A 13413-nucleotide genomic window follows, 5' to 3' on the forward strand; every position below is an offset into this window, starting at 1 on the left:
TGTACACGGAGTGGCCAGACGACGATGATCTCTGAACGCATCATCATCTGGCCACTCAGTGTCTATCCTATAGAATAAAAGGCTAATATGCAAATGGTCCCCTCGACCAGGAGTTCGACCAGCAGGCAGGCCGGCCAACCGCCCATGTCCCCTCCCCCTGGCCAGGCTGGCCGGACCCCACCCATGCACGAATTCATGCACCGGGCCTCTAATATATATATACACACACACTGAGTGGCCAGATTATTATGTGTTCAGAGATCATCATCATCTGGCCACTCCGTGTGTGGGTCTCCTGGGTGACATTTCTTGAGCTGGGTCAGCAGAAGCAATGGACCGAGTGCCGGCCCCGTGGGAAGGAAGCCGCACCCCAGGCCACCAGGCCGCCCGGTGTTGGTGCTTCTCCCCCTTTTGTGGGCCCAGACACAGCTGGTGTGGCACTGATGACGGAATCGTTCCTCTCCCCCCTCCCACCCCGCTAGGTTCTGGCTCTTTACCCACAGTGCTCTGCAGCAGATGGCGTGTTGCATGGCTGGGACCTGCGGTGACGAATGGCTCAGATGGCCAAGAGGTGACAGAGACGGGAGTGTCTGGGCAGGGCTCCCGAAGGGCCTTTTCCCAGCCCACTCCTCTGCCCACTCCTCCCGGCCCCGGTGCCAACCCCCGACTCCAGAGTCGGCCGTCGCTGCCGATGGGTGACCGCGCCGGCCAGCTGCTCGGAGGAGGCGCAGCGGCGCGGGGACAGCTGGCCGGTGACGGCGAAGGGTTTTGGCATCTCCTCTGAGGAGAGACGCCCGTGGTATTGACACCCGAGGGGAGGGGTCACAGCTGCGCGCGGTTCCCTTACTCAAAGCACGTGGGCGGTGGGGGGTTGGTGAGGAGTTGGATGCTGTCCTGGGGCCAAGTTATTCCTTTTTTTAAAAAGATCTTTATTTTTTTATTGATTTCCGAAAGGAAAGGAGAGGGAGACAGAGATAGAAACATCCAGGATGAGAGAGAATCATGGATCGGCGGCCTCCTGCACGCCCCCCACGGGGGATGGAGCCCGCAACCCGGGCATGTGCCCCGATCAGGGATCGAACCGTGACCTCCTGGTTCCTAGGTCGATGCCCAACCACTGAGCCATGCCAGCTGGGCTACTTGTACCCTCTTAGAAGAAATACAATATCAGACCGTCAAAATACTCAATTATAAGGAATTTCCGTAGTTTAACGTGCTACGTTTTTTTCAATGATAATCATACCTCAGCTGGACAATGTCCTCATGAGATTTGCTTTCGTGAAAAGGAAGAGGACAAGGTCATCAGCCCGCCTCTGGTTTGTTTAGGTTCCGTTTTCTCCAAGTTCGTTCTCCGAATGGGCAGGCCTTTTTCTCCAACTTGTAGATATGAGGTGCTGAACAGAGCTTGGCTTTTCTGTCCTTAAAGAGTGTTAACTCGGGCCCTGGCTGGTGTGGCTCGGTGGATAGAGCGTTGGCCTGCTGCCTGGAGGGTTCCAGGTTCGATTCCCGGTCAAGGGCACATGCTCTGGTTGTGGGCTCGGCCCCCAGTGGGGGGCGTGCAGGAGGCAGCCAATCGATGATTCTCTCTCATCGTTGACATTTCTCTCTCTCCCTTCCTCTCTGAAATCAATAAAAATGTACTTTAAAAATAATGAGTTTTAACTCGGATCTTGCTAGAAATATTCCCTCTCCAGACGCACCCCTGGTGTAGACCCGCAACAGAAGGGACACGTGATGGTTAGCGCGACCTCGTCATTTCAGATCCCGCTCGACGCGGATCCGGAATGCTGGGCTCCTGTTGGCGGCCTGGGGCTTTGGGCGAGGGCAGACACCAAAGAGGGGATGGGAAATACAAAGAGAACTGCGAATAGGATTACGTGAAAGAACGGAGAGAAAGAGACTTGGAGGGGAGAAGCCGAATGAAAGGAAAGAAGGGAGAAAATGGTGAGGAGATAGTTGGAGGCGGGGTGGGGGGGAGGGGGGAGCAGATAATTGAAAAATGACGCTAAAGGGATCCAACTGTCTCCCGCATTCGGGCCCTGATCTGTCTCCTTGTGACAAAAGCGACTTTGCAGACTGCCCTTTGTGCGAAAAAATTAAACCCAGATAGCACGCCGCTGTCCTGCCGGCCAGAAATACTCCTTTGAGATAACGGTTTATAACCCCGCTAATCCCCTCGCCTCCGCTGCGAACCAGCCCCGCAAGGCAGCCAGGCAGCCAGCCCTCTGATACTCCGGGATCGGCTCCGTGAAAAGAGCATCTTTCAATTGGCGACGGCATGACACCTGGGCCACCGCCTCGGGTCGCCGCGTGGCCGCGATTACCCGCCGTCTGTCCCTCAGAGCCCAGCGAGCTGCGCCCCCGAGTTGCGGGAATCAGCAAGCCAGCAGGACTGCCCGACAGATAATCCCCGCACCGTGACAAGCAATACATCCGCCCGCGGAATCTTCCAGAAAACTGCCCCGGAGGAAAGCGAGGCCGCGGGGGTCGGGGACGAAGCCACAGGCGGGCGGCCGCTGATCTCAGAACCGCAATATTGCTCTCGGCTCATCCTGGGACCACGGCAGGCGGGACAGGGCGCGAAGCCCCCTGGATGGAGCTCGGATAGTTCATGCAGCTGAAACCGGCTCGTGGCCGGGCAATTGTTCCCCTTGGAAAACCATGAACATCATGGCAGCGTGAAGACAGAGCGTTAACACTTTCTTTTTGTTGGTAACCCTCCCCCGAGGATCTGTTCCCATTGATTTTCAGAGAGAGGGGGAGAGAAAGAGGGAGAGACAGAGAGAAACATCAATGTGAGAGAGACACATCGATGGGTTGCCTCCTGCACTTGTCCCGACCAGGGCCTGGGCGGAGCCTGCAACCGAGGTACGTGCCCCTGACCGGAATCGAACCCAGGACCCTTCGGTCCACAGGCCGACGCTCTATCCACTGAGCCACACGGGCCAGGATCAAATATTTAACATTTTCTAAGCACTTTCTTAGGTGACCTTGCATACTTATGCATCTTGAATGAACATCATAGCCTGTGGAACTGGGGGAGGGGACACAGGGACTGGGGGAGGGGACACAGGGACTGGGGGAGGGGACACAGCTGGCTGAGGTCTCAGGCCACGGCACTAGCCAAAGGAATCGAGTCTCCCATCAGACCGGGGACCTCTCCTCCTCCTGATCTTCCCACAATCCACTGCAGCCCCGGCCCTTCCCCGAAGGGCTGCTGAGGATGGGACAGCATCTCGGCGGGCCGGGAGGAGCAGGACAGGCTGGGGGAAGCCGCTGACATCACAAGAGGCAGGAGGTGCTGCCTGGAATTTTCCAGAAGGCGCGGGCGGCAGGGGCCGGGCCCGCCTCTTCAAGGACTGACGCGAATGGACTCACCTGGCGCGGACAGCTGGCTGGCTCTCAGGAGGGCGGGTGAGAATAGCACGGAGCAGATGCCAGCCCCAGGAACAGGCTGAAGAGGGCACGGAAGGGCACGCCGGGCCGAGGGGGCGGGCGCAGGTGCAGAGCGACACCTGATCGGGTCACACCTGCTCCCGGCCCTCCATCTCCAAGCATCTCACCAGCACCCCTGGAGGCGGGCGGACCCGTTAAGGGGAAAGAAAGGGATGTATTTGCCCAGAGACAGTGAGTCACCCGGATGGGGAATGTGTCCCCAGTCCTTGCCCTGAGCTCGCTCCATTAGATTTGTTCCAAGGACCGGGGGTCCGGACTGCACAGTGGACCCAAGCACCCCTACCCCGGACACCCCCAGTGACCCCAGGGAGCAAGACTACACCTTCCATTAGCAACGAATCACACGCCACAGGAGGGCAGTCTAGAGTCAAGGGCTTTGTCCTCAGCCCCGTCTACTGAAGATTCTTAACGATTTTTTAACTATTTTTTTTTTTTTTAATTTCAGAGAGAAGAAGGGAGAGGGAGAGGGAGAGAGAGATAGAAACATCAGTGATGAGAGAGAATCACTGATCGGCTGCCTCCTGCACGCCCCCCACTGGGGCATGTGCCCCGCCCGGGAATCCAACTGTGACTTCCTGGTTCATAGGTCAGCGCTCAACCGCTGAGCCACACCGGCCAGCCCGTGTTACAATATTAAAAAGGCCGTCAGATTCCGGTGTAAATGATCAGGAGTGATCGTCATTTTAAATCCTACCAATGTGGGTTGTCTGGTGAGGAGACTGGCCGGGAGGAGGTGAGAGTCGGCTGTGGGCGAGTTTGGCACTGATGACCTCTACCAGCCAAGAGTCTAACTGTCCCTTGCCTGCCCCTGTCCCTGACCCCATGACCTTCCTCCCGCCAGCTGCCTTCTCCGGTGACCTCCTCCGTTTCCCAGGCAAGGCCCCAGATTGTTTAAAGTCCCCAGGGGCTCCTTTGCTTTCCTCCCTGATGAGCACACCCCCTGCAAATGCCCCTCAAAGAGCTAACTGGTGCCATCTGGACCCGCCACTGCCTTCCTCCCCAGCCCTCGCCCCGGGGACGTGTCTGCACCCGGCCCCAGGCGAGACGCTCTGCAGCAGTTTCAGGGGAACACTCGGTGGGAGGAAGCCACCCCGAGGACCCTGGCGAGGTTCTGACAGAGAACTTCCTTTCTCCACGGATCCGGGTCGTCAACAAAATGTTCAAGTCCTGCGTCGAGCGTCTGCCCCCTGGTGGTCAGTGCGCATCATAGCGACCGGTCGTTCCGCCGTTCGGTGGATTTGCATATTAGGCTTTTATTATACAGGATTTATAGAGATTTGACAATTAATGATGACTTCCTATCCTAACACCACGTGTGTCTTTTCTTCATCTGAGACATACACATTTTCAATGTCATCGTATTCCCAGCCGTCTGCTTTTTATTTGTGTTCTTTCCAATGGGGTCCTTTCTCGTATTTTATCTTCCGGTTACGGTCTGCGGACGTGAAACCGGTTGGTTTTTGTTAGACTCGGCATGTTCGTTGTGTAAGAAGCTTTCTGTTGATTCTCTTGGGGTTTCTCGCCTCCAGTGACGTCCGTATGAATGTACCTCCTCCTTTCCAAATGGCAACCTTCATTTCTTTTTCTTGCCTAATTGATTTAGCCAGTATCTCCAGGGAAAATACTTCCAGTGGTGGGAGTGAGCCACTTTGGCTCCCCCCCACGTGACTGGGAATGTTATTTTCAACGCCCTCCATGCAGGGGTCAGGAATAGACATAGACCAACACATTGTTTCCTGATCGGCTGGTATCGGAAAAGAAGCACAGACACCATTGTAAAGCGCTGCTTTATTAGAGAGGTTTTGTGTGAGACGGTCCTGTCCAATCAATCATCCTGTTACAAAAAGATGGGATGCATTAACCTGATACACTTTTTCCTATTATCCTCCAGAAGACAAAAAAAAAATGTTAATAGTGCACTAGGACTTGGATATCCGTTTTAATTTCATGGAACAAAGGAGTCATCTTCATGGAGCAGTACATGATGGACAAACATCCAAAGACTGGGTAAGGTGAGGACATTCAAAATCCAGTATTAGATTGCTCAGACAAGCAGGCACTCATTGACCAAGGAGGACAGTGTTGCTTTCTCGAAACACGAATGGGATGGGGGTTTTCAAGAAAATCTGCCCAGGCCCGGCCGGCGTGGCTCCGTGGCTGAGCATCGACCTAGGAACCAGGAGGTCAGGGTTCGATTCCCGGTCAGGGCACAGGCCCGGGTGGCAGGCTCCATCCCCAGTGTGGGGCGTGCAGGAGGCCGCCGATCCATGATTCTCTCTCATCATGGATGTTTCTCTCTCTCTCCCTCTCCCTTCCTCTCTCTGAAATCAATAAAAAAAAAAAAACTTATTTAAAAAAAAAAGAAAGAAAATCTGTCCAGTGTCAGGCAGTAGTGGTTGTTGCTGGCGTGGCTTTCGTGGTGGACGGAGAATGAGTGGCTGGTTAGGGTGGGCGGGCGGGCAGGTGTATGGAACCCCAGGAGCCATGGCCACAGAACAGCGGGGTCCACACGGGAGGACCCATCGTTTTTATGTGAGCAAAACAAGCCCCGTGGCGCCCAGTCCCCAAAAGTCACGGAAGGCACTTGGTGAGGAGCGCCCGCTGAGCGCGCCCGCCGGTCCCTGTCCCTCCTGCTCCCTCGCCGACCAGCGCTGTGTCTCGGGGAAAGCCCGCCGGCCTCCTCCGGCCCAGTGTCATCATGTGACTCCTGCCTCCGGAGCGGACAGGAGAGTTAACGGGCACCACGACCACCCAGGTCTTAGGACGACCCCGTGCCTACCGTCGGCCCTTCCCTGCCCCTGGGGCGGGAAGCAGGCTCACTGCTCCCTTCCTGTGCCCACCGTGGGAGGATCTCAGGGCCCCGATGGGATGCCGGGAGCCAGGCGTTGCCACGTAGAAAACGGAAATGCTGCCGGGCCGGCGTGGCTCCGTGGTGGAGCGTCAATCTATGAACCAGGAGGTCAGGGTTCGATTCCCGGTCAAGGGCACAGGCCCGGGTTGCGGGCTCCATCCCCAGGGAGGGGCGTGCAGGAGGCAGCCGGTCCATGATTCTCTCTCATCCTTGACGTTTCTCTCCCTCTCTCTCTCCCTTCCTCTCTGAAGTCAATAAAAATATGTTTTTAAAAAAGAAGAAAGCGGAAATGCTGCACCGCTCATCGGCTGCTCCCTGGAAACCTCTCTAGGGGTTTTCATCTGAGCTCGGAGGTGAGCGGGAAGCACAGAAGGACGGCGAGGAGCTGCTCGTTCCGGATCCGGGTCCATCCGCTCCTTCGATAGCGCGTCTGCGGGAAAGAGGGGCGGGATAACGGAGACACAGCTACGCTTGGTTTCCTTTCCATAGGCTCTCGGGCCAGGAGGTATTTTAATCGCCGCAGAAAGCAAGACGGCAGGCACAGCGAAAGCAACACCCCAACTTCTGCCTAAAGGGGGCTCCGACGAAAAGACTCTCAAATCCTGGGCAGGACGCTCCCATTGCCGACCCGGGGAAGGTGCCTCGGAGTGACACTGAGGAGGAAACTCAGCCAATGGCCACCCCCCCCTGCACATTCCCACCTGGGACCCCCTCTCAGCCTCGGCCACCTCCGTCCTGGGAGGCCTGGAGGCGCTGTGTCTCAGGCCCAGGGGGGACGCAGGGAGGCGAGAGCGGCCCCGGCCCCGGCCCCTGCCCCTGCGCATACATGACGCGGTCACTCACCTCCTTCCGTGGTCGCGTCCCGCCCGCCTCAGGCCTGCGCCCCCCGCACACCAGCTGCCGCACAGGAGGCCGCCTCGCTCTCCCCCGCCTCCCTGGGGGGCTGGAGCTGCGGGACCATGGCCTGCAGGGTCTCCTTCACCAGCCGGAGCTCCCTCCGCAGGGACTGTGGCCGCCGTTAAGGAACCCGCGGGAGGGGACGGGCCCTCTGCGCGTCCGGCCTCGGAAGAGCGCGCGGGCCGGCGGGCGGCAGGTGGGCACTGCCGTCTAATGGCAGTTTCCAGTTCCTCCCAAATCGCAGGCGTTAAATATTAAAGCGCATGTGACACTTCTGTTAAGAGCGATAGCCATCTCTACACGGCCTGGGTTACCAACTGCCTCAAGTGGGGCCTCAAGAAAGGAAAAGGCAGCCCTGGCTGGTATGGCTCAGTGGATAGAGCGTCGGCCTGGGGACTGAAGGGTCCCGGGTTCGATTCCAGCCAAGGCACATGCTGGGTTTCGGGCTTGATCCCCAGGAGGAGGCGTGCAGGAGGCAGATGATTGATGATTCTCTCTCATCATTGATGTTTCTCTCCCCCTCCCTCTCCCTTCCTCTCTGAAATCAATAAAAATATATCGACCCTATATAATAAAAGCCTAACATGCCAAGTGTCCGGTCATCCAGTCGGCCGTTCAACCAAAGCGTAATATGCTAATGATATGCTAAGGCCGCTCAACTGCTTGCTATGACGTGCACTGACCAGCAGGGGGAAGATGCTCCGACCGGTAGGTTAGCTTGCTGCTGGGGTCCGGCCGATTGGGACTGGGCAAGAAGGACCGGACTCGCCCTGGAGCCCTCCCGCGGTCCCTCCCCGGCTGGCCAACCTCCCGCATCTCTCCCCGGCCCCCATCCTGCACCAGTGGGGTCCCTCTGCCTGGCCTGCGCCCTCTCGCAACCTAGGACCCCTCAGTGAAGGGCATCTACCTTAATGGCAGGCTCCTCCCCGGCCCGGGCCCTGGTCGGGGCATGTGCAGGGAGGCAACCCATCGCTGTGTCTCTCTCCCATCGATGTGTCTCTCGTCTTTCCCTCTCTCTTCCACTCTCTCTGAAAACCAATGGGAACCTATCCTTGGGTGAGGATTTAAAAAAATACACAAACGTCAGTAAAACGCGTTCATTAGAGCTTGAAACGTGGACCGGGACTGCGTGTCCCCCAGACGGGCCCGACCCTTTACGTCCGCCTCCTGGTGGTCCACGCACTGGGTAGATGTGACCTTGGACCATTGGACCAGCACCCGGATGTCTCAGCCTCCGTTTCCTCAGCTCGCCCGGAGGGATCGGAGTCCCCATCTACCCACGGCCGTTTGTTAGAATTAAATGGCTTTTTAGATAAACCGCGGTGCGGCCACGGATCAATCCCTTTAAGCGTTTGGTACAAAACAGTTGCATCGACTTCCTTTGAAACCTCTACCAGGATGTGGTCTGAGGTTGTGACAGAGATGCTGAGCGGGGGCAGTGGGTTCGGGGGGGGGGGGGGAGTGGACATGGAGGATATAGTTTTGTACCTGAAACCAAGCACTGGCCACGTATGAGAAGTGTGTTCGGCATACTTCCTGAACGCAGCCTCATTTAGCCCTGCAGAAATCTTAAGGGTCCCCCAGCCGGCGAGGCTCAGGGGCTGAGCATCGACCTAGGAACCAGGAGGTCACGGTTCCATTCCCGGTGGTCGGAGCACATGCCCGGGTTGCGGGCTCGATCCCCAGTGTGGGGGCGTGCAGGAGGCAGCCGGTCCATGATTCTCCCTCAACATTGATGTTTCTCCCTCTCTCCCTCTCCCTTCCTCTCAGAAATCAATAAAAAATTTTAAAAAATAAAATAAAACCCAACATGGATTGGGGTTCCTTGGCATTCAAAAAAGCCCCGAGAGCCCTGGCCGGTGTGGCTCAGTGGATAGAGCGTCGGCCTGCGGACCAAAGGGTCCCGGGTTCGATTCCAGTCAAGGGCACGTACCTCAGTTGCAGGCTCCTCCCCAGCCTGGGCCCTGGTGGAGGCGCGTGCAGGAGGCAACCCATCCATGTGTTTCTCTCTCTGTCTTTCCCTCTTCCGCTCTCTAAAAATCAATGGGAAAATATCATCAAGGGAGGATTTTTTTAAAAAATACACTTATTGATTTCAGAGAGGAAGGGAGAAGGAGAGAGAGAGAGAAACATCAATGATGGGAGAAAGTCATTGATCAGCTGCCTCCTGCGCGCCCCCCACTGGGGATCGAGCCCGCAACCCGGGCATGTGCCCTGACCAGGAATCGAACCCGGGACCCTTCAGTCTGTAGGCCGATGCTCTATCCACTGCGCCAAGCCGGCCAGGGCGGGAGGATTTTTTTTATTTTTTTTTAAAGCCCCTAGAAAACTGAGCCAGTCAGACCCGCAACTGCCAGGGCCCCACAAACCCAGCTCCACACCCCAGAGACGGCGTCCTGCCCTGGGCTGTGGTGAGCAGGTCTGAACGTCAAGGCCACTTCCCAGAGGGCTCGTCGCATCGTCAACAACGCGGATGTCCCTACAAAAGCGAGAGAGACAGCATCGCACCTGCATCCCCTCGGACACCTGAGCTCAACGGGGAACAGCGGCCGGGCCTGTGCGCCTCCACCCCCCAGGCCTGGGGCCCCGGGGCGTTCTGTAAGAGTCGCGCTTACAACTCCGCACGAACGGACGGAAAGGATATGAATGAGGGCCTCGTCCTGGCTCTGCACGGCCGCGTGAAGCTGGTCTTCCAGGCACAGCAGCGTCCTGCCGATGGCCTCGCACTTCTCTCCCAGCTCTGCGGAAAGGCTGTGCGGCTCCTGGCCGGAGGGGGGAGAGAGGGCGTGTAAGCCACGGGGTTTCTCAGGGCCGTGAACGCCTGTGCGATTCACACGGAAGGTACGGCGTCCCCGCTCACAGCCGCCTCCACACGGACGCGGAGCAGGGGGCCTGACGGCATCAAATGGCCCCATCCTCATTTCGGGGCTAAAACAAATACAAGTCAAAGCTGAGTTAAGTCGTTTTAAAATACGGCTTTATCGCCCTGACCGGTGTGGCTCAGTGGATAGAGCGCCGGCCTGCAGACTGAAGGGTCCCAGGTTCTATTCCGGTCAAGGGCATGTACCTTGGTTGTGGGCACATCCCCAGTGGGGGGCATGCAGGAGGCAGCTGATCGATGTTTCTCTCTCATCGATGTTTCTAACTCTCTATCCCTCTCCCTTCCTCTCTGTAAAAAATCAATAAAATATATTTCAATAAATAAAATAAAATACGGCTTTACATTTCTCCCCAAAATATACAATCCTTGCCTATTATTATTTTTTTTTAATGATATACAGATTGGGAGAGTTTGGGAAAGCAATTTCAGAGGACATGGTCTGAATTTTAAATTTTTAATTGTTTATATCCTACGATCCAGTAATGCTTCCAGGATTCGCTCAAAACGAAAATGTCTGTATTTAAACTCTCTGCTCAAGGGCCCGTACCCGGGTTGCAGGCTCGATCCCCCGCGTGTGGGAGGCAAACCAATCGATGTGTCTCTCTCACATCGATGTTTCTGTCTGTCTGTCTCTCCTCCTCCCTTCCACGCTCTCTAAAAATAAATGGAAAATGATCTTGGGGTGAGGATTAACAAAAAGTAAAAAATAAATAAAACAAGCTTATTTTTTTAAAAAAAAGAAAAGAGCCCTAACTGGTTTGGCTCAGTGGATAGAGCGTCGGCCTGGAGACTGAAAGGTCCCAGGTTCGATTCCAGTCAAGGGCCTGTACCTTGCTTGGTTGTGGGCACATCCCCGGTAGGGCGTGTGCAGGAGGCAGCTGATTGATGTTTCTAACTCTCTATCCCTCTCCCTTCCTCTCTGCAAAAAAATCAATAAAATGTATATTTAAAAAGAAAAGAAAAGAAAAGAACAGTCCATTTCCCTCCTGCCCCTCCACGCGGGTCTGATACGGTAGCGCCAGCTCAGCCGGCAGCCTTTCCAGTACAATTTGCTTAACTCCCTTCACGATCAAAACCTGCAGACTTGGCCGCGGGGGCCGCCGGCCCAGCTGTGCCGAATTAGAGCAGATGTCAGACCGCCGTCCTGCTCGCCAGGCCCGGGGAGCTTGATGCAAACCAGAGCGCGGGGCTTCCTTTGTTGGGCAGGATTTTCCCATTAAAGTGACTTTTTTCCAAAAACATTTATCTATAAAAGTTTATGCTCAGATCAAAAAGGCGTTCGGTGGCGGGCCTGCCCGGATCCCTGAACCTCACACGCTCCCTGAGCAGTCACAGCTCCGGCTGACAACACCAAGGACTTTTTTTTTTTTTTTTCCAGAGAGGAAGGGAGAGGGAGAGAGAAAGATAGAAACATCCACGATGAGAGGGAATCATGGATCGGCTGCCTCCTGCACGCCCCCCACTGGGGATGGAGCCCACAACCCGGGCATGGGCCCTTGACCGGAATCGAACCGTGGCCTCCTGGTTCCTAGGTCGACGTTCAACCCCTGAGCCACGCCTTCCTCCCCCTTTCCTTCTCCCTCCCCATCCCCTCCTGCTAAAATCAGTGAAAACATCTTTTTAAAGAATATTGAAATAGTTGATTTTTTCCAGTGCTGTCAAAAGTACCTCTATGGCCGAAACCGGTTTGGCTCAGTGGATAGAGCATCGTCCTGCGGACTGAAGGGTCCCAGGTTCGATTCCGGTCAAGGGCATGTACCTTGGTTGCGGGCACATCCCCAGTAGGGGGTGTGCAGGAGGCAGCTGATCGATGTTTCTAACTCTCTAGCCCTCTCTCTTCCTCTCTGTAAAAAATCAATAAAATATATTTAAAAAAAAAAAAGTACCTCTATGAGGAGGCACTCTGATGTGTGAAATGGTACCCTGTATAATAAAAGGCTAATATGCAAATTGACCAAACGGCAGAACAACCGGTCGCTATGACATGCACTGACCACCAGGAGGCAGACGCTCAATGCAGGCTCAGCCAGAAGCCGGGCTCATGGCTGGTGAGCGCTGTGGCGGTGGCAGGAGCCTCTCCCGCCTCCGCGGCAGGTGGACATCCCCCGAGGAGTCCCGGACTGTGAGAGGGCACAGGCCGGGCTGAGGGACCCCTCCCACCAGTGCACGAATGTTGTGCATCGGGCCTCTAGTCAACTAATAAAGCGGAAAAAAAACCTCGTAACTGAGGACATGCCCCTTGCTAGGATTTAAAATTCCTCTGGGGAATCAAGTGCCTCTGAAGCCTGTACTTCCCGTGGGCCATGCCCTGTGCAGGCACTGTGCTCTGAAATCATCACTTCCTTCGGCCCTGGCTGGGATCTGCTGGGATCCACTGGGATCCACTGGGATCCTCTGGGACCCGGGTGTGGAAGGAGCCCACCTGGGAACTCCTGCTCTGGGTGCTCTTACTCAGTCCCCCCTTCCCCTCGGCCACGCAGCCAGGCCCCAGAAATAGCTGCCTGTCCGTACAAACACCTCACGCGGCCTGTGAACTGGGCTCCATCGCAAAGAAACGACAGCCAGGGCTCTCCCCCCGTCGGCACTGATGAACTGCTGGGCCAGGGCAGTGTTTACGTTTTACAGCATGGAAAACCCAGCCAGCCAGCGTGGCTCAGGGGTTGAGCGTCGACCTAGGAACCAGGAGGTCAGGGTTCCACTCCCGGTCAGGGCACGGGCCCGGGTTGTGGTCTGGATCCCCAGTGCGGGGTGTGCAGGAGGCAGCCGATCCATGGTTTTCTCTCATCATGGATGTTTCTATCTCCCTCCCTTCCTCTCTGAAATCAATAAAAATATGTTTTAAAAAAAAAACTCTCTGGGAGTAAGTCCCAGGTGTCTGGGTTTAAAAAGAAAAAAAAGAGCCGAGACCGGTTTGGCTCAGTAGATAGAGCGTCGGCCTGCGGACTGAAGGGTCCCAGGTTCGATTCCGGTCAAGGGCATGTACGTTGGTTGCGGGCACATCCCCAGTAAGGGGTGTGCAAGAGGCAGCTGATCGATGTTTCTCTCTCATCGATGTTTCTAACTGTCTATCCCTCTCTCTTCCTCTCTGTAAAAAATCAATAAAATATATTTTAAAAATATATATATATCTTTTTTAATGTAAACCCACACACACACACTGCAAACATACAGTCCTGCACAACCCGAAAATGCAACCTGAACCTCGTGAGGCCTGTGCGGGGGTTACGTTTCACTCCCCCTCCTGCAGCTCCAGGTGAGCCGGGGGCGCTGACCGCCGTCCATGCGCGGAGCTGACGCGTCCCATCAGGCCTTTCCTCAGCTCGGCACT

At 55.9% G+C, this 13413-nt stretch overlaps 1 protein-coding gene across 1 annotated transcript in view; it reads right to left on the reverse strand.

The window, feature by feature from the left end:
* Positions 1–9541: 9541 nt before the first annotated feature.
* DISC1 (DISC1 scaffold protein) overlaps positions 9542–13413 on the reverse strand; it is a 63139-nt gene continuing 59267 nt past the window's right edge. Inside the window, 2 exon segments of the mRNA XM_079763483.1 lie at positions 9542–9683; positions 9820–9966. Of these exon segments, the coding sequence (XP_079619609.1) occupies positions 9666–9683; positions 9820–9966 (165 nt within the window). The 3' untranslated portion in view covers positions 9542–9665.

Source organism: Cnephaeus nilssonii, assembly GCF_951640355.1.
Source record: "Cnephaeus nilssonii genome assembly, chromosome: 23".
Lineage (NCBI taxonomy): Eukaryota > Metazoa > Chordata > Mammalia > Chiroptera > Vespertilionidae > Cnephaeus > Cnephaeus nilssonii.